Source organism: Carex rostrata, chromosome 17, assembly GCF_964058835.1.
Source record: "Carex rostrata chromosome 17, lpCarRost1.2, whole genome shotgun sequence".
Classification (NCBI taxonomy): Eukaryota; Viridiplantae; Streptophyta; class Magnoliopsida; order Poales; family Cyperaceae; genus Carex; species Carex rostrata.
In genome coordinates, this window is record NC_135934.1 from 9694482 (window position 1) to 9716110 (window position 21629).

Sequence of the window (21629 nt, forward strand, 5' to 3'; positions counted from 1 at the left end):
CTCATCCTACTTCTTTGGATCCTTTGCATAACAAAGCGATTCCAAAGCGGGACTACCGCGATTTCAAGTACTAAACTATATAATCAACACAAATGATAAATCACAGAAATTAACAATCAAATATCATAAAACAATCATAATAAAAACAAATAACCGAATAAGATACAATTAAATAAGTTCATGCATTGACCTAAACCCCTAGAGAGAGATCTACTCCCTCATGGAGAGATCCATTACAAAAGTTGATAAAAGTAAGAAGAAATGAAATAAAGAAATGATTATACCCTTTATTGAATCAAGAACCTCTATCTTGCCGAATCTTGCTCAGGAAACCCTTCTTCTCCTTCCTAGAAAAGCTTCAGGAACTCCAGAAATTACCGCAGATTTATCGCTATATTTGATGGAAATGGACATGCAGTAAGGGAGAGAGAGATGAGAATGGATGATCCCTTGAATGGGAATGAACCTCCTCTTTTATAGCCAAGGGCTATGCCCAATTAAGAGGCTAGGAAGTGGGGTGAGTGGGTGTTATATTCGGATCATTTCTCATGTTGCCTTGTCCATATTTAGCTGTAAAACGCGTCCATGAAGTGCCAAAAATAGAAACTGTGTTGAAACTGTGTAAATTTGGCTTTCTGCGGGTCTAGTGCGTCCGCACTGGCTTCAGTGCGGGTGGCTGACCCGCACTGAATTCTGAGTTTCCTTATTTAACTTGGAAAAATCCTGCGAGATCTCCTCAGTGCGTCCGCACTGAATATGGGTGCGGGTGGTCCATCCGCACTAGTGAAATCACTGTGTTGTTCTGAAGCTTGAAGAAAATCGGCTAAGTATTGAGTGCAGGTGGTTGACCCGCACTGGTGGCTGAGTGCGGACGCATTACGCTCGGGAAAAATTCCTGGGTTTGCTGAGATGCTTGGAAATGCGGCTAAGTGCTGAGTGCGTCCGCACTGGATGTAATTTTCTTCAGTTTTTCACCTTTTCCTGCATTTAAAGTCAAACAACCGCAGTAACTTGATTCTAGGTATATTTTAATCAATTCTTATTTAAAATACAAGATATTTGGTGTTAGAATTTGCCAAAATATAGATCGGATGTGTATATAATTTATGCTTATCAACAATGCGTAATTAAAAAGTCATGACATATTGCTCAAGTGGGAGATTGTTGGATTTATTGCCAACCTCGTTGGATTTAATGCCAACATTGAGCATATATGTAATCTAATTATGGATTGTTTACTGTCATATATAATTGTCAATTAAAGTGATCAAATAAGGTAATAAACAATTAATATATTCATTAGGATGCGGTCCATAAATGTGTAGAACAATTTATGCAAAGATCAAATCATTGATGGACTGATTTAGAAATCTACAACTCAAAAATCTGCCTTTATGGAGAGTTGTGCTGTCTGCACGGATATCGATGCATTCGCACAGTTTTTGATGCACATCACATTATACCTTTTTCAATTTGGCAGATAACCATAAAGGTTATTATATATGAGGATTGGTCCCCAAGGTACAAGATAACCAAGAAAAGCATAGAAACTGAACATATATTTTTTCTCTTAAGAAAAATACAGTTCTGTATACCTTCTCTTTTTCTTCCACCATCAAAGAATAGATAAGAGAAATCCATTAGGAAGTATGGAGAGGATTTCTCAAGGGCCACACCTTGCTGTCTTGGAAGACTTATTCCTCGACCCGACGACAAAAGGCGAGAAGAACTTCTTGCCATTGAAGGCTTGTCTCGTGCTCACGGAGACGGCTTGCTATACAAGGCTTTGGTTATTCCATGGCAAACGACATGGAATCAGGTATTATGTTCCACACTTATGATTTATGTTTTGGGTCTCTTTGGCATAGGATGGTCCTTAGGTTAAGATGGGGAACTGTTTCTCCTTCTCTGAGGTGTAAGTGTTTGACCTCTAGATGAGATGTAATTGTTTGATCTCTAAATAAGACGTAATTGTTTGGCCTTTTATAATTCCCCAACACAACAAATGTATAGCTCAGCTCAACCTCACTACTTCCCATGTGAAAAAGAAGTTTATATGCATTACAATTAATAGCAGAAAAAAGGACCTCTTATTTTATTTGTACCTTAAAAAATAATTGCTGCAGAAATAACCCTTGAAAATAGTCATGGATTATGACTTGACTAGGGTTGACAGATAATTTTTTCAAAGTGTAAGCACGTCAAAAGATTTTGTCTAATGAAACAACAGATTTGATCTCTGAGACTAGGGCTGGCAACAAGCCAACTCGGTATGAGTTAGACCAAACTCATGGCTCAATTGTTTTAGCAACGAGCGAGTCAATTAGAGGTGCTACTTTTACCCGATTACCATGATCCGATTCGGAACCGAACCGGATCCGACCCAAAACCGACCCGGATCCGATTAATTTGGATAGGATATGGTTTTAAAAATATAACTGGTTAAATTATGGGTACAATTACAAAATTAATAATTTAATATTCGACTCGGATCCGAAATGGAACCAATCTGTAATGGGTAGGATATGGGTATCATTTAATTATCCGACCCATAACCAAACCCGACCAGATACCCGTATAAATACTTGATAAAATATATATTAATAACTCTGCATCAAGTTTTTGTGTTAAATATATTTCAGCTGTGCTATAGCTTGGTAAAACTTAACCAGGTTTATGCTGCTGTTTTACACTAGCTTTTTAATTACGGCCTTAACAAGCTCGGTTCTTCTGTGCTATATTTTACTAATATTAAAAAAAGTTCTGCTCATATGACTAATCTAATATATGATACTTCCAATTCAATTTGTTATGTTTATACACACCTGAGCTTCAAAGTCCGCTTTTAGCACAGATAACAGAGTAATTGATGACAAACAAGCAAGTTTGAAGGCATCAACAATTGAAGCTCTCATTTGTTACAACGATTGACAAAATAGTAATTGAGACAATGTACTTGCAAATGTTGAATCAATAGGATAGTATTTTTTAATTTAGATAGATAACTAATAATTTAGAGTTATTATTTTTATTTTCCTATGTAGCATGATATATTTTATTATTTATGAACAAGATTAATAGTGTAATTTTTATTTTGTAGCAGTTTTTAATTTATATTGTAATGATTTATTATATGAGATGTTTAAGAAATTATAATTATATTTAAATGTAAATAATTTCTCAAATGCTTTGGAGTTGTGACCTATACCTGCTCTGGATCCGGAACCGCCCCGTATTCGAACCGGACCCGATAATCCACAAACAAGTTATGGGTATCTATCTACCCGGAACTGAAAGACTGGACCCGAAATATCTACGGGTAGATAGGTATCCGAATCCAGACCCGACCCAGTTTGAAACAAATAAGTATATAGATCGAAGTTCGGACCCGAACACTTTTAGGGTACGGGTCCAAATATAATAGTGCCCGGACCCGACCCGACCCGATAGCACCTCTAGAGTCAATATTTTGATTCGAGCTGAAAAAATTGCTCGTGGCTCGCTTGTTATAGCAACGAGCGAGCCGAGCCAACTCGTGGGTCAAAAGTCCAAATATTTTAAATAATGTATTATAAAGTCAACTACTATAAATTAAGTTTGTAACTAAATTTATATATACTAAATTACTAAATCTCCAAATTCATATAAACACAGTTCACAAAATAAATTCATGCACTAAATTCACATAAATTCATACTTAGACTGAGTTGGCGAGTGAGGCATGAGCTACGAGCTTTTTTGCCACCTCTATCTAAAGATAATTTTAATAGTGGGAACTCTCTTTTATAGGAGCCTTTTTTGCCACCTCTATATCTGAGACAATTTTCATAGTGAGAACTCTTCTCACTCTTTTCTTCTATATAGTGTAAGTGGATCAGGATTTATCCGAATTATTCGGATCCCTGATCCACTTACACTGTATAATTATCCACTTTCACTATATAATTCGGATAAAGCTACTATCCAAATTCAGATATCCGACCACTAGTCAACACCAGTCAAAGATACTATACAAATACCAGTTATATCCTTCCTATCTAATACTTGTGGGACTAAACATCAACCATCCGGAGTATTCAATGAGTATTTGTTTTGAGTAATAAAATTAGAAATTACTACTTTGCTCTTGTTGTATTTGTTTCGAGTAAATAAAATTAAAAATTACTTAGCTCTCAACAATAATCAAACCCATGTACTTCGGAACAAGGGATTAAGTTTCAAACCACGACAATATCTTTTGTTACTACTTTATTTTATTTATATGTTACATCAATGGAATATTTCTCATCTTTCCAACATTAACTTACAACTATATAACTTTCAATTATTCATTAATATTTGTATCTTAAAAGTTCATATTTTAATTATCTAACCATTATTCGTATCATATCCATGTTCATGAATTATCCGCACCGTATCCGTATCCGTTTAAAACGGATTTGATTTTGAATTTTCATATCCGTTTACTATCCGTATCCATATCCGCTCATTGAAAGATGGATACGGATAAAGTATCGACATTATCCGCTCTGCATCCGCTCCGTTTACACCCCTACTTCTATACTTCATATTTAAATATAAAACATATTCATTTATCTGTGAATGAATCAAGTTCCTCTCATGATAGCAAACAAACAATGCAAGCATGTCCATAATTGTTTTTTTTTTAAGCTAGCAATTGATAAATCTTGTCATCAGTACACTTATATATCGTAACATTATATCAAATGTTTGGAAATCACTACACTTATTCCAAAACAAACTAATATGCTTTCTCATTTTACATCGGTGATGACAGCAACGGAAAAGAAAAGAAAAATAGGTGCATCAAACCCCATACAAGCAGTTTCACATCTCCACGCGATGAACATTAACAACTACTTTGTTAAAAAGTTGTGTTTGAAAGTATCATCCACAACCCTTTCTCCTCCAACACAATCGATATATAGTTTTGTATCGTTTTATGTATAGTTTTTCAACTACCTTCGCACTGCATCAGCTATTGTTTTATATAGTTTATTTATCTGAACTTTGAATATACTTCTGCCTCAACAGCTATTGCCGAAGCAACCTGAGGCACATCTCTAGCATACTACGAAATTTTGTACTTCGTAAGTCGTAACATTCTAAAATGCATGGGAGAACAAGAAGAAAATTCAATGCACTTGAGAAGCAACAAAATTTCTTTTTTTTTTAACTACGCATATTTAACAAATAGGAAAATCATCCTTAGTTCACCAACAACAGAACACCAAGTTCCAAAAGAACATTTGCACAGTTACACGAAATGCCTCGTATAGAGAAGGCAAAGGGCACACGCTTGTATTATCTACCCGTGTCACCACGACCTCGTGATCTAGTTTGCTGCCATAACAATATCAAATAGATAAGTTAGAATTCTCAAAAAATAGATATATGTTCATTAAACCAAATTTGAATTTTGTCCAAAGAAAGAGGGAAAAAAAAGCTCATACTCTAATATTGGTGCCAGATTGGCCACGGCCACGGCCACGGGCAGCAGGCGGGGGCTGGGGTGAAATTCGCGCTTGTCTTAAAGCAGCATTTTCCCGTGCTCTCTGCGCTAACTGAATTGTTCTGCCAGCGCGACTAGCTCCATCTGTAGCGTCTGTCTCCGATGAGGGAGCACCAGAGCCCTGGCTCTCAGCAGCAGCCGAACCACTCACAACAGAACTTTCTGTGTTCTTGCGAACACTACTAGATGAACTTCCACGCAGCGGCAGCCGTACTATTCTTGGAGGACTTTTCTGAACTACAGGAGCAATGACTGGTGTTTCTTCATTGCTCTTTGCACCCTCATCTGCAATTTCAGCACTCTCGCTTCTCTCATCTGTTATCTCACCTGGCTCACCTGCCGGTTCTGGGGAAGCCGGTTCTAGGGTTTCTTCCGTGTTGTCGGCACGAGTAGGGGTGGATTCAGGGTTGTCGCCTTCTCCAGGAATATCATCCTGTAGTTGATCCGGCTCCTCAGGCAGTTCACCTTCCTCCCTATCATCCTCCCCCTCCGATGGTAAGTTTTGCTCAGCTTCACCCTCCTCAGTTTCTAACGGTTGTTCCTCCTCTTCCTGGTTCTTTCCCTCTAACTCCATCTCGTCCTTGTTAGTTGAATCCTCCTCCCCTGTCACCTCAATAACCTCTTCTCCACCTGGTAGATCAGCATCCATTTCTTCAGCACTGACTTGTACATCAACATTGTCTGAAGGTACCACTGGTACTTCAGGTATTATAACCTCTGGGATTTCAGGCGATGTAGAAACAGCAGGCACAGGAGTTGGTTCAGTATCTTGAGAAACAGCAGCTGCTTCTTTGTGTTTCTTTTGAGGGGGAGGAGCAGCCTCGGAAATATCAACAGCTGCTTCTTGTGTTGCGGGCTCTTCTCTTGGATCAGAAGAAGCCCCACGCTTGCGCAAAAATGATGTAGTGGCTGGAGGGGCTGGAGGCTCATTGGATGATGTTGTTCCGGTCTTGACCTCTTCGGTTGCAGCCGACAATGACTCAGCTGCTGGCATCTCGGTATCAGTAGGGGGCTCCTCAGTCACTAAAGCAGGTCTAACCAGCCTTCTTACAGGCTTGCGCACTTCAGTTTTTGTAGAGGCGATCGCTGTTCTTCTTTCCATCAATTTTGCTTGGGGAGTTACTGTCCTTGCCAGTGGAACAGGTGTAGCTTGACGAGCTAATACAAATAAAAGAAATAATTGGTTAGCACAAATCAGCTTCCACAAGAAACGATAATATTACATTATTCGACAAATACAAAAAGATGCTGAACCTATGAAATTAGGCAAATATTGAAATCCCCAAATAGTTTAATATTTTTAAGGAGAAACCATATGAAGGAACAAAACAGAAGCACCCAAACATTATAGAAGCTATGAAATCAATCAAAGAGGAACAAATAAATAGATAGGTTCCAAAACACACTACAGATATGTTGTTTATACAGTAGAGTGCCATGTGCCTCAGCTATCGCAACATTGAAATAGAACTTCATAGAATCGTCGAGACTTGGAAATATTCAAGCAAGATCAGGAGAATAACCTTGAGGTTGAAGGGCCTCCGAATTAGAGATTTCAGGGGTTGCCAAAGGACCACCTTGCCCCTCCTGTAGTGATGAGGCAGCACTTGATTCAAGGCTAGTCACAGAGTTGAAATAGGCATTGATCTGTTCATTAAGTGTGCCTTGAGATGGGATCTGGGATGCTGCAAATCCTGAGCTCTGAGGTTTAAAAAAACAAAAAACAAAGAAGAGATGTGAGACCCAAAATTTCTCAACCCCAACTACAACTTGTGACTAACATCCAGCAGTTTTGATGATAAAGTAAAGACCACAGTACTCATTATTATCATATACCCAAGCATATGACAATCCATCCATATTTTTGTAAAAATAAAATAAAATAGGCTTCTTAGATATGGAAGTCAAAATTCCCAACAGATGCAGTATGAACTAGAGATGAATGAATAGACCCCATTTGTGGTGATACAAGTTGGTAAAATTTATGGTTAAGAATGTAAAAATGTACCTCCAAAAGCATAGCTATATGCTGCTTGTGCTTCGCAAGTTCCTCTTCCACCTTTTTCTTCTCCTGCAAGCAACAATACAGACTGTCAAATTTGAAGGTAAACATGTCCACTGGTCATGCTAACTTAAACAACAACAAAAAGCCAAACAAAAAATTTGAAGTTGCAGAATCAGAAAATTAGAAAATAAAGAGAGGTCAAATAGCAATTAAAAATTCCATCCAACACTACAGAATCACACGATGAGGCCATGGGGGGGCCCAAGTAGCCACAATACACTGGGATGGTTATATGTCAATAGTGATGTGAGCAAATCCAAAATCTGTAGATTTTCAAGACTGTTCTCTAGAAGATCAAGAGGCAAAAAAAGATGAAGCCACCAACTCAATTACATTGACAAATTCTAGAGCATTCTTTTGACCTCAGAATATTATACTAAACTCCGAACTGGGTGCATTACTGGTGACATAGAACAGCACCATCTTTTCAGACTAAAGTTCTGCTGAGTTTTGGATCTCCACATATTAATGCAAAAGATGAGTTATGACAACTCGACCAAAAACCTATGGTAATAAATCCTACTCTTTTCTGAGTAATAATATTTACGAGACCTTCATTTTCTTTCGCCAAAATTACATGACAGCAACAATAACTATGGACATTGATGAAATATGCCTTGTATATGCTTCTGACAGATAAGACCACAGCACAAAACACGCATAATTAGGGCAAATAGGATATTGTTGGTGGTCCAATCATAAGGAAGATAAAACTCATGAGAATGATTAGAACAATTAAGTACCACAATGTAATTTCAATAGGATATTTTCGGCTGTGATTTGTTGACCTGTATTCTGGGGCAAAACATGCTCATACTGTATAACCATTATAATCAAGAAAAACTCAATCGATACGACGATATCTAAGAAGCATAACAGGCCAACTCCAAACAAACCCTTGTTACAAAAGATATTAAAAAAAATAAAAACTATAAAGCAAAAAGGAGAGGGTAGAGAAATGCTTGTTACAAAAGATGTTTTAAAAAAAGAAAAAACTGTATTGCAAAAAGAGAGGATCGAGAGAGAACCGTTTGAACGTTTCCGGAAAGCTTTAAAACTATCTGCTCGCTACTTTTCCGCCTTGATTTCTCTTTTTCTTTGTCTTGTCGCTCCCGTTCTAAAGTTTTTTCCAGGATCTGCTTCATAAGATTTCATTAAGTATCAAATGAAAAAATAAATGCAAAAAAAAAGCAGGTGTCTTGATGCAATATGGACCTGAATCCTAGTGTCTTTCTCCCTTGCAGCTTGATCAGTCGATGCTTCCCCCATGGATTTCTTGCCTGTTAAAACTTCAAGTTAAAATTAAACCCAAAAAATAAGGAAAGAACAAGAAAGCACAGTGCAAAAGTAACAGGCCAGTACTTGATTTAAGTTCTTCTATCTGCTTCAATAGGCCCTCCTTTTCTCTACATAAAACCTCATTTTCTCTAATTAGGCCTTCTTTTTCTTTAATTAGGCCTTCTCTCTCTTTGTTAATATCTTCTTTCTCCTTTAGCAGTGCCTCGTTCCTTTTCTGCAAACATAAATGTGGTTCAGCACGACACCAAGTGCATAACAATACAAGATCGTAACAAAGGAAAAAAAAAACACTAACCTTAACCGCAACTATAATCCTCTTATGCCTATCATTTTCTCCTCTTAGATTACCCTACATATTGTACAAGATTCAACGAGTTGTGATGATTGAACATAGAATATTTGTAAAAGATATTATATTTTAGAATAATAAAGTTATATTGCACCTCCATTTGAAGAACATCCTTCAACTTATTTTCACGCTCAGCTAGATCTGCCTGACATTTAGCAAGATTCTCTTCCAATTTCAATACAACTTCTTCCTTCTCCAAAATGTGATTCTTGGCTTGCTCAAGCTCTTTGCAATTATCAGCCAAAAGCGCCTACACCCCAAAGATAGATATGTTTTTGATGAATAATGGCAAATAAAAAATAAAATTGAGCTGACCCAAGGTAAAAAGCAGTGGTCATCTGTTCTTGCTCAAACAACATAAGTGTTCGTTTCTGAAACCTTCACCTTTTTGTCAAGGATGTGTTTAATGACAATTTTAAGCAATGAAACTTCCAACATGGTGTGTTATAGGCAGAAATAGGTCACGTAAGAGACATGATGGCAAACTTGTATCCAAAATAGCTGTAAATATAGATTTTCTTTGGCTCAGTCCTTTTTTCATGCAGTATAAAAAATTTTGACACAAAACACCTCCTTCGACAAGGATATGACTTTCTAATAAAATGAAGATCTTTTCAGTTGGTAGCTCACTTTCTAAATAAACACCTTGGTATACCATGTTTCAGACCTGACAAATTGAGTACCTAATCTTGTCTTACAGAACCACGCACCTTGATACGATGAAGTTCGTCTTTTATGTGCTCGTGTTCCTTGGGATCAATATTTTTGCTACTTTCAACCAACTGCAGGAAAGTATGAGATACTTCATGAAGATCGAGCCAAAATTAAACAAAACAAGTTACTTAAACCTAGTGATTGAAAAATGTACCTCCTTTATCCTGTTATCTAGATTCTCTGCTTCTATCCTTTTCAACTCAAGCTCTCTTTGACATGCTTCAAATTCTACCTGCTTCTCCAATAGGAGATTGCGCGAACTTTCAGCTTCAATTTTAGCCTTTTGTGCCTCCTCACGAAGTTTCTAGGAAAGAAAAGAAAGCTTTAGCTGATTATATGACATTGCATATCGTTTGGGGCTTGGTACTTTCAATACAGAGCTATAAGCACCGAATTTAGCTAACCTGGCATTCGTCAAAGTTTTGTTTGTTCTCTTCTCGAAGCTGAATGTTGCTTTCCCGAAGCAAATTTATCTCCCTTACCTAAACAATAGATACAGGTTTTAGCAAGTACAACTAATAAGGTTTCAAAAAGTATAAACGATTTATAACAAGTAGTTTTTGAACATATGAGTAAATACCCAAATCACAATAGAGAAAAAGAAAAATATTGAAATATGAGTAAATACCTGATGCTGCAAGGACTTAAACTCATCATCCTTGAACATAGTAGCTTTTGCATTCTCAGATTGGGAACGAAGCAAAGCTTGAGCATCCTGCGATGCCCTGACTGCAATATCCAGCTGGATGTGGGGAAAGATACAGGTTATAAAAGAATTAAAAAAAAAAAAAAATTATAGAAGCAAGATAAGTATGTTAAAAACATAAGTGACAAATACAATAAAAAAAACGCACTTCAGATTGAAGCCGCAACTTCTCTTGTTTCAGCAATGAGATTTCTGTTTCAGCCTACAACAAAATAGGAAGATATATCAAAATGATTAATACATCAACAATGAAGTACCTCCATGAAAAAGCCAAAAGAAGTATAGTAGCACACTTACTATTTCCTTTGATCTGCGTAAATAAGAGATGACATTCTGCAAATCACTCTCTCCTTTTGAGTCAACTGAATAGCCAGTAGAAGTTTGCTCCTTCTCAGCCAATCTGATGTGCAAAGACTCAAGCCTACTGTGTAATAGCTTATTCTGAAAGCCATAGAAGACGAAATAAATTATTAGCAAAAGTATTGCTAAGAACATATAAGGATAGGCTGTGACTAATCAGAACTAATTTATTTGCAATTGTCCATATTTAAACGTTGATGGAATATCAAATGACACTCAAATTGCATGAAATTTGATACACGACCAATCTAACCCATTTTAGAAAAATAGTAATAATGACAGCATTTCTATAAGAGCTAAAAGCATAGCATCAATAATAAATCAAATCATCGATAACATAAACTATCATGAAAGTCAATAATAAAATAAATGGCAAACCTGTTCATTTGTCTCGTTATATTTTCTCAGACTTTCGTCCCTCTCCTTCTGCAACTCTTGTTTCTCATGCTCCCATGATGCTTTCAAATTTTCCTGAAAATCCATTTATAAGTATCAACAATTGTCTAATCAAATCCAGCCTAAACAAAAAAAAATCCAGTTCAATAAGAAACTTTTACACTAGTATCTCAAAAGTATGGAAATCATGCAAGTGGAGCTTACATTTTCAGCCTTTTGGACATCTAAATTCTCCCGAAGCTTTGCTAATTCACTTTGTAAAGCAGACAGCTCTTTTGAGGTGCTTGTGAGCTCCTGGATCGTCTCAGCTTGCATAATCACCTGCATAATCAGAGAACAGAATTATTTAACCTTTTCAACTTTTGGCAACCAAAGATCCTCAAACTGCAAATGGATATTAACCGAGATACTAGAAATCATCAGTCGAAACCAAGGGTATATTATGTAATTGTTCTCGTGGACCGTCCGATTAAAAAACAGAAGTCCTAGATTGCACCATTCTTAGGGGTATATTTTGTAGCTGTCCAATTTTGATCCAAAAGCCAACATGCTTATTTTTTTTCTGGAACATTTTATATATCTAGAAAACATTCTCAAGATTGCCAAGTCTAAGTATGATTTACCTGTCTCTCATAGTTGTCCTGGGCAATACGCCAGCGTTTGTGCTCCCTATCAAGGTCATCCTTCATAGAGGATACCTGTGTTTGTAGCGTCTCTATTTGTACTCTGTAACAATAAAGATTATAAGACTAATAAAATATTACATGGTCTATTACTTTACTAGAGAAAAATTGAAGTTCCTTAAAACAAAATAGCTTACAATTTCTCAGATATCTCATTCTTGAGTACTGAAATTTCAAGCCCAAGCGAAAACAACTGTTTATCTTTCTCTTCCATTTCTGATGCAGCCTCCTGGCACTTCGAATTGTAGATCTTCTCTAATTCGGACAACTTGCTTCTCAAAGAAGTCACTTCATCCTCCAAATACTTCTTTGATTTCTCAGCCTATGAAAAAGAAGAGAAAATTTCAGATCACTACAATTGTGCACAACAGCCATAAGCAAAATTATAATGCCTTCACACCTCTGACTTATACTCCTCATGCACAGACTCAATTTGTTTTAATGCAGCTTCATTTGTTTGTGCAATCTCTTTGTACTGAAATAGAAGATTTCAAGAAAATGTCAAAAGAAAGGCAAATACAATAAAAATATGATAAAAATTCAGAAGAAAAACCAGTAAAAAAAAATTTAACATTTGGACAATTAAAAAACCTGTAGCATGTAATTCTTGTTAGCTTGGGCCTCCTCTCTCACCTTTCCCAGCTCTTCTTTCACTTTCCAAAGGTCGTCATCAACCTGTAAATAGACAAGAATTTCATGTTATTTACATTACTCATATTGGGTGACTTATTTTGAGGAGCAACATTCAAAATAACACCAGTACAAAAATGTGATCCCCAGATCATGTGTTTATGGAATCCACTCAACAAATTGTAAAATAAGAAGCCACAAGTTACTACTTGATATTGTATCTACTACAGTATACTAAGCCAATGGAAAGTGACGAAAGTACAACTATATGTGACTGTGGACATGGCACATGCAAAAATAGATCCTTGTAAATGAAAATAAAAAACATGGAATTAAAACACAGTTTGGAGGGGGAAAAACTGTATGGCTCCATTAATATACTGTGCATCAGTCCCTTGGAATAGAGGCTCTTAAACAAGTTAAAGAAGACTTGGGCAACATACAAGTTAGACAGTCTAAAACAATTAAAAATAATCAGTTACCACATCGGCAGCCGCCAGAAAGTTATTACCCCTGCCACTCTGCAGAAATAGTAGTGTTTATTAACAGAAGTCATAAACAATAAAACATACCAAAATCACAATCGACAACAAGATACATAAAAAAAATGTTGGTACATGTGATTCTATAAATTCAAGATCAATTATATCAGAGGATGACATTAAAATAGAAACCACCAGACCTATCCAGAAACAATTAGTAGCTTCACATTAGACAAGGAAAACAAGACAAAGATATGTACCTTTCCTCCGGATTTACCCTCTAGGCCAGAACATTTGGTCTGTTAAACAACAGAAACCAGGTTAAAAGAGAGAGAGTCAAAATAATCATCCAAATTTGATCTAGAAAATATTAAATTCTGGAATTTTCAAAAAATCAAGGTCGGTCCAGAGCATGAAATGGTCAGACCACCAAGTACTAGCATCCTTCTAGGTCCCTTTATTGTTTAATGTATGATTTTGAGTCAATTTTTCCAACTAATTGCGATGTTTAACAGGCCTTGCCAAGGTACTGAGTTCTGACAATAGCATGTAAGGATCCAGCCACATTTAATCCTTGAAAACAAAAGACATCAAATACACATACGACATACCTCAGCGACAGCAGCTCGTGTTTCGGCCAAAGAGACAGACCGCCAAGCATCAGACATTTCCTTTCTCATTTCCTCAACTTGTTTCATTGAAGTTTCAATAGTCTTTTCCTTCTCAGCTGTTAAAGTGCGAACATGATCTTTCTTTTCTTGAAGCTCTTTTTTAGCTTCTGCCCATTCTTGCTGTAATAAGAAGGATTCAACGAAGTGGCGTACGTAAGTGAATGGTGCAACCAAAAGAATGCTGCAATGCAAGGGTTCATCTAATAGATTGTGTTTAATAAAACTATAATTGACATGAACTAACTTGCATAACAATATTATAACTCAATGCCAATAGGATTAATCCATCATACAAGGATTTTGTCAGTAAAACAACTGGATGCAAGAATTATAGTATTGGATAACTCATCAATGACAAGCGTCATTTAAGCATTAACAAAACAGAAGCCTTACTTCCAATCGTTTTATGTAGTCTGCTTGTTTTTGTCGTTCTGTAGCTCTTGCATTCTGACATAACCACACAAAGATAAATCAGTACAGTGGCACATTAAAGGAATTAAATGAAAGATGCATAGAGATGAAATACCTCGCGAACCTCCTCGGTGGTCTGAAGAGTGTCAAGAGTTGACTGCATTTAGAACAAAAGATACTAAGTTCAATTGTACAAGAAACAGTGGAGAGCATATAATCAATTAATGAGATAACTAATAATTAGTAGCCTAACCTGAAGACGATGCACTTTATCTGACAGATTGTGAACTTCTTCCGTTGCTCGTTTTTCAGAGTTTGCCAGGATTTCCTTCTGATGCTTCAAAATGGAGACCTGCATATATTAGCCTAGAGAATCAGCAATTATCTAGCAAGTGCAACAAGTGGTTCAATGTTATTTAAGACATTGCTAGATTGCATGGCAAATGAATATGAATAGAGCAAAGAATAGAAAGTTTCAAACAATGCAGTAACTAATTTATTATCTGGTAGTACAGAAAAGAACTTCACCAAGAATATTTAACAAAAAGAAGGAAAAGGAAAAGGCTACCTCCATAGAAAACTTCCTGGCATTCTCCTCAGCAGCTTGTACAGAGTCGGAACTGTCACGAAGCCTCTTTTGGTAATCAACTATTAAATGCATCAGCTCCATATTTCTAGCCGAAGCCGCATTAGCCTCCTTCCTCTACACCATATAAAGTTTGACCAGAAAGCATAAAAAAAAATGCAAAATGGATTGTCAACTAAAATCATTGCACCTTGATTTCAATAGAAAGGTGCAACTGAAAACAAAATCCCTCATGCAATGAAAAAAGAATAAAGGAATAGTAAGGACCTGGTTGTCAAGCTCTGCCATGGAACTGTTAAGACGCTCTTTGGAGAACTCAGCTTCTAGTGCAATTTTATCACGATCTATCCTCAGTGCTGTAGTCTCACTCCTAATGCAGAAATGATATAACAGGTACTTAAGAAGAAAATATCTACTAGATTTTCAAAATACAAATAAGATGTGAAGAAAATTCAACAAAGGAAACATGAAAGCAGTACCTTAATGCCGTCAAGTCCTCCTCAAGCTTTCTGGCACGTTCCACAAGTTGGTTGTGTTCATTCTTTGAAACTTCAGGCTGGGTAATGAATGAGAAAATATAGACAATCCAAACATGAAGAACAGATTCAACCAAAGACCATGATTAAAATACTAAATTAGAATTGCAATGTAAACTAACCTGGGAGTTCTCAATTTGGAGCACAATACCTCCATTTCCTTCTGAAAAAAAAAATTAAAAATAAATCATTAGAAACATTTGTAGCATTATAAACACAGAATGTATAAATTAACTATGTAATTGAGAACAAGAGAGAACAATGCAAGAATTAGCATGGAAAACCTACCCGGAAGACCCTTAGGCAATGCATCACTACTGTTGCGACTCTTGCGCTCTTCTTCGTACAATCTTTTGTACATTGCAACCTACACAAAAAGGACTCACTTATATGTTGAAATGCATGTGCTATGTTCCAAAGAAAAAGCAAGACCAATCATGTAATTCATATTAGTATCAAATTATATTACAGAGGTATGAAGAGACTCTATCATGCACCGTTGTTCCTCTGATCTCTTAAGCACAGCTTCCATTTTAGAAGCTGCCTCGTTGCTCAATTTTTGCATTTCAATTTCGAAACCCTCCTACAAAGCTCAAGAGTGAATATTTCAGTCACAAGCACTTCCTGAAAAGACATGCCAGAAGAATCCCAGGAAAAAGGAAAGGGAAAAACACAAATACTAACCTTAAGTTCTTCATCTCTTTTCTCCAGCTCAGCAGAGAGTCTCTGTACCTGGCTTTGAAGTTTCACATTTTGTTCAACTAATCCGTTAATGTCTCTAAATGTCATCTGCATGATTATATCAATAACTTTATAAGGATGCAATGAATTATTAATAATAATTGTTTGAAGCAGCAGATTACTAACCTGTCCACTTGGATCACTGACATAAATGTCATCTTCCACACCTATTATGCTTGCAGAAAGAGAAGTACCGCCACACCTAATTTGGATATCTTGACATTCTTTCAAAAGCACTGCTACCTATCATTTTCAATAGATGAAAACATTAAAATAAACAAAGGAGCAACAGAATGACAATTGACAGACCAAAAGCCTCAATTAAATCACATTTAAAAAGCATGATGAAAATAATGATGAGTGCAAGTGAGCCAAGTGTCAAACCTTCACATAAAACTTACACATATTTGTTTTGCAACAGTGAGAAATATCATAATCAAATACATGATAAAACAAATATGTTCTTACTTGCTTTGTGAGATCATTTATCTCCTTTTGCGCAATATTGTTATCACGTTCACGCCTTTTCAACTCAGACTGAAACAAACAATATTATAATAAGAAAGACAAAGTGAAAAATAAGAAGCCTTAACTTTTCTAGTAGACTGTCTGAGAGTAATGGCTACTGAATACAGGTCAAGACCTTTGGAAAGTTGTTAGTGTTTTGGGATTTCTGGTTCAACATGCTCTTTTAGAAGGGCTCTTCTTCATACTTTTTTCCTTCTCCTTGGAACTTGCATCATCCCATTAAATTGCTCAGAACTGTACATGTCAGGATTTAAACCTTGCCTAAGAATATGAGATTACCTTCAAACTCCTAATGGAGTTGTCAAAATTTTCATGCTCCAACAATGCCTGCTCAAGTTTTTGATTTAGCAAGGTGTATGCTTCAACCATCCTCTCATGCTCAGCTAATATAACAGCAAAAAAAAATGAATAATTTAGCTTAGAGACAAGTTAATAATCCAAAAGGAAAATTACAAATATCAAAATACTGGGAATAAAATAGTACGAGATCATTGGTAATAAAAAGTTAAATAAGCTCGTCAATAACCAAAGAGATGATACAAAATGGAAAGGCACCTCGTTCATCTAAGATTAGTTCAGCTTTTTGTTCAATTTCACGCAAAACCTGAATAAATAAAGAGGATTATCTTAGAACTTAACCAAAAATTGTTCAAACTAAGCTAGTTAGTTACTATTGATAACAGTTCTTCAAATATTCAACTACAATTTAATAATTACAAAATCCTAGCAATGGAATAAAGCAGTACAAAGAAGTGCCTCGGTATTGACAGCATATCAGGCACAAGACCTAAAAAAAATTAAAAAGGTGAACCAAAAGAGCATATTTATTTGCTCTTTTTTTTCAAAAGAACCCACAAAGCATAATCTAAGCAAAACATACACATCTTTAAAAAAAATAAAAAAAGGCTGAATAATACCCTCTCAAGTACAGCCTCGGCATGTCTCCTGCCCCATCTCTCATGTCGCAGGGCATCAGCTGCATCTTGGTATTGCTCATACATTTTCGCAAGCTGAATAAGAAATAATCAGACTGTGAGACATAAGCATATAAACATAAGCAGCTGACCAAATAAAATTTCAATAACGGAAAAAGAAAGCAGTAAGCCGTACACTCCAACCCTCGCGGAGGAGGGAAGCTGCTAATGCTGTCCCTGAAATGCCAGCAGGAGCTTTTGGGACAATCATTTGATCATCCCCGTCTTCTCTGTGGATACCACCATCAGAAAGAACTCTACAGCGTGAAACTATTATTAGATCTCTGTTACAACAGTATAAAAGATAAAGAAATAAGAATAGCCCGCCTTAAAAGGGGGGTGTTAAAGCTGGACTTACAGTTCTTGCATAGCGGAGTCCGATTGAAGACTGGTCATTGGAAGAAGGCTCAGCTCAGAACTCTTTCTGACATTTTCAATCTCCATTTCACGCTTCTCTAGTTTCTCTCTCATTTCAGCAGCTTCCTATATTACACCATAAATTTGGGTTAATACGAGTAAAATACAGTTTGTTAGAAAAATTAAACTTGGTGTAACTGCATACCTTTTCAAGTTTATTCCTGATTGAAACTTCTTTCTCGAGTTTCTCTTTGTAATCATCTTCCACTTGAGTCAAATGAGTCTGTTGTCAGATAAGTAAACAAGGTTTCCTCACTGACACCACTATCACAATAACTGTTCACATGTTAAAAAGAAAAAGTTTATCTTGAGTTGAGATATCACCTCTAAAGCTTTAATTACCCCATCAAGTTCTCCTGCCTTTTTTGACCACTCGCCTGAGCTTTCTTTGTAGAGTTCTACAAGCTTTGAAACCTGTAGAAGGAAACCAAATAAGAAGGATGAGCAATGTGTTAATACTGCATGATTCGCAATATCATATACTATAAATAGGGTATACCAATGCAAAGGGATGAGACGTACCGTTGCGAGCTCAGCACTGAGACGTTGTTCATTAGTGGCAGCAGTTTCTTTTGATTTTAACAGCTCCTAAAATAGTCAAGTGAAGAAACAAAAATAGTTTGTCATTTTGTAGCTTTTATTGTGAAGGTCGAGTGATATATTAGAAACATAGTGCAAAATTACCTTCTCCAAATAGGTAACTCTTTGCTCCAGTTCAGCCACTCTCTCTTTCCTCCGCTTCAAAGAAACAGACGATTCGCTGAGTTCTCTTTCAAGCTGAAAGATTGAAAGGAAAAAAAAGAAAGACAGAAAGGAGGTCAAATTTTCATAATCTCATCCAATCTTTGCCACTAGGGTCTAAGCAGATAAAAACATAAGAATACTTACATCAGCTATTCTCGCTGACATTTGAGACTCCGAATCCATATTTGATTTGCGCATTTCAGCAAGAGTGTTGCTTTTTGCTTTAAGCTCTTCATCAAGCCAGCTGTTATGCTTCTCAAGAAGTTCTTTCTCCTACTCAAAAATTGGCAGCAACAGTCAGTTACTCCGCTGAATCTTCTTGGGTAAATCATTACATGTATCACGACACACAATATCTTTATTACATGTATCTTATTTAATTGCATATATCACAACACACAATATCTTAAGACTGGCCATATGTAAATTATTACGTACAGTCACAAAAACTTAGCAATCTTTGAATAATTTAGTAATCCACTGGCTACTGCAACAATTTTAATTCTTCCTTATTTAGACCTCTCCGTTGGTCAGATAATATGCACACAAAAAAAGGAAGAAGTTGCCATGCCAGAATGACATATTACTTTCATGACTATGACCTACTGCTACAATATTAAATTCCATTTCATTCATCTATAAAGAATAAACAACCCTTAAAGAAAAAATGTTACTTTCATGGTTTGGACCTACTACTGAAGAATAAAAAAACCCTTCAAACTACTTTATCAGAAAATGATAGAAGTTAATATTACTATAGGACAACAACTCCAGATGAGAAAACTTCAAATCTATACCAGACTAATACGGTTGCACGTGGAATGGCATCGAGACAACTCTCTTTCAACTTCTTGCAACCTTGTCTCCTTGGCAGCAGCATTGTCTGTCAAAACCACCTGTCACAACAAAGAAGCAAACAATTAGAAGTTGGAAGGTATTATTAGCATTCATACAACTTCAAACTACTATCTTATCATACAAAAAAAACCATGGTTAAACTTACTATCTTATCAAGATAACTCTGAATTGTGGAATTCTTCTCTCGAATTTCAGCATCTTTTTGCTCTAGAAGCTCCAGCGACTGTCGTTTAGATTTTTGCAATTCGTTCAACTCCACTATCAGTCTTTCAATCTCTCCATCTTTCCCAATCTGTAATTTCAAGCAACAAGCACGCACATGAGCACTTCAGCAATAAAAGAAAAAGGTATACAGAAACCCTAGAAAGCATCATGTGCTTAACTACGAGTACAGATGCAAGCCCTTTCAGAAAAAAACAATGTGCATGCATTTTAAGATTGTTAGAGAGAGAGAGAGTCACAATATTTTGAATACAATGGAATTTTTCGTGCAATGGTATATACAGAACAAATAAATCTTAGAGGGAGGAAAATAAGAAAGGTAGGTATGGGCAGAGGAACATAGCGTGCTTACAGCCTTGAGATGGAGCTGATGATTCTCGGCCTGAGCCTCAGCAAGCACCGACGCGTGTCGCTCGGATGATGCAGCCAGCTGCGCATTCTCAGATCGCAAAAGATCGAGATCAGCTGAGAGAGCGTCATATCGCTGCTCAAGAATCGCGCACGTCTGTTCAGATGAGATGGAGGCAGCGTCGGCCTCCGCTTTCACCGTTTCGAGTTGTCTTCGGAGGTCCCGTATCGCCGCGTCCGCCCGCTCGGCCACCGCGCCGGCGTCATGCGAGAGCGCTCGGAACTCCTCTTCCGAGAGGAACAGCGGCATGTCTTCTGACGCGTCAGAGCAAGAAGTATAATGCGAGAGAAGAGGCGGATGGTTCGATGGTGAGAGAGTTTAGGGTTAGGGTTTTACAAACGGGAGGGGGAAGAGGGAGGGACGGAGGGAAGGGAAGGGAACGGGAAGAAGAGGTTTTATTCGGATTCAGGTTTCAGAGGGTTGCCTTGCTTGGCTTCTCTTCCGACATTTTTATTTTTACCCAAAAAAACAAATTATTTTATTATAAATAATCAAAATTTTGACAAAATTTTATTTCTACCCAAACCGTAAATAATATTTACGGTTCCAATTAAGAATTCAAACCGTAAATAATATATACGGTTCTAATTTTCCTTCTTTTTTTTTTTTTTTTGAAACAGAAATTTTTATTTTTTTTATTTTTTGTATTAAAATATTAGAAATGTTGAATATATTTCTTTGAAAATAGATGGAATACAATATAATTTGTTTTATTAGAAAGAGTGCAACAAATAACCCGGATCAATATTTTTCAGATCGGATTTTTCGCGACTGTAAGAAAAATTAATATATTTCTTTATGTATTATTGGAAAAAAAAAAAATGCTTAGATTCCGAGTTATTGATCCCGGTTCAAAAGTCACTTCTAAGTAATCTAGAAAATATTATGATCTTTCTAATAGATTTAATTTATTAAAAGTTGTATCTATTTTGAAAAAAAATAAAAACTTTAATTTATTTAATGATTGTTATTCAAAAATAATTCTCAAAATAGATACAACTTTTAATAAATTAAATGTACTAGAAATATCATAATATTTTCTAGATTACCTAGAAGTGACTTTTGAACCGGGATCAATAACTCGGAATCTAAGCATTTTTATTTTTTTCCAATAACACATAAAGAAATATATTAATTTTTCTTACAGCCGCGAAAAATCCGATATGAAAAATATTGATCCGGGTTATTTGTTGCAGTCTTTCTAATAAAATAAATTATATTGTATTCCATCTATTTTCAAAGAAATATATTCAACATTTCTAATATTTTAATACAAAAAAAAAATTTGTTTCAAAAAAAAAAAAAAAAGGAAAAT

At 36.2% G+C, this 21629-nt stretch overlaps 1 protein-coding gene across 5 annotated transcripts; it reads right to left on the reverse strand.

Annotated features, from left to right (window-relative positions):
• Positions 1-5165: 5165 nt before the first annotated feature.
• NUA (nuclear pore anchor) lies at positions 5166-20755 on the reverse strand. Of its 5 annotated transcripts, none has more exons than XM_078319105.1 (49): positions 20258-20755; positions 19829-19975; positions 19623-19721; positions 18970-19098; positions 18766-18858; positions 18604-18669; positions 18406-18495; positions 18227-18304; positions 18023-18147; positions 17801-17921; positions 17608-17700; positions 17246-17294; positions 16970-17073; positions 16631-16699; positions 16289-16405; positions 16106-16210; positions 15891-16004; positions 15710-15788; positions 15544-15584; positions 15365-15441; positions 15153-15255; positions 14868-15002; positions 14553-14651; positions 14415-14456; positions 14282-14335; positions 13829-14008; positions 13478-13516; positions 13218-13256; positions 12697-12780; positions 12506-12580; positions 12243-12427; positions 12046-12148; positions 11627-11743; positions 11405-11497; positions 10964-11107; positions 10815-10868; positions 10589-10702; positions 10365-10442; positions 10115-10264; positions 9957-10028; positions 9341-9496; positions 9193-9246; positions 8961-9111; positions 8814-8878; positions 8627-8734; positions 7542-7604; positions 7057-7234; positions 5475-6691; positions 5166-5364 (listed from the first exon to the last, which is right to left on the reverse strand). In XM_078319105.1, exons 1-49 carry the CDS (start codon positions 20561-20563, stop codon positions 5326-5328), a joined length of 6093 nt encoding a protein of 2030 aa, XP_078175231.1. In that variant the 5' UTR covers positions 20564-20755; the 3' UTR covers positions 5166-5325. The 5 variants fall into 5 exon arrangements, with proteins under 5 accessions (XP_078175231.1, XP_078175230.1, XP_078175227.1 ...); XM_078319104.1 differs by having other exon boundaries at positions 8814-8887; XM_078319101.1 differs by having other exon boundaries at positions 16106-16405.
• Positions 20756-21629: the final 874 nt, after the last annotated feature.

Bases quoted from the DNA above. Each gene is read 5' to 3' on its own strand.
- NUA (XM_078319100.1), bottom strand. From the start codon at position 20,563: ATGCCGCTGTTCCTCTCGGAAGAGGAGTTCCGAGCGCTCTCGCATGAC. The intron at 11,108-11,404 runs GTTTGCCATTTA...TATGGCTTTCAG, and splicing joins ATAACGAGACAAATGAACAG to AATAAGCTATTACACAGTAG. The intron at 8,735-8,813 runs GTCCATATTGCA...CTTATGAAGCAG, and splicing joins AGAAAGACACTAGGATTCAG to ATCCTGGAAAAAACTTTAGA.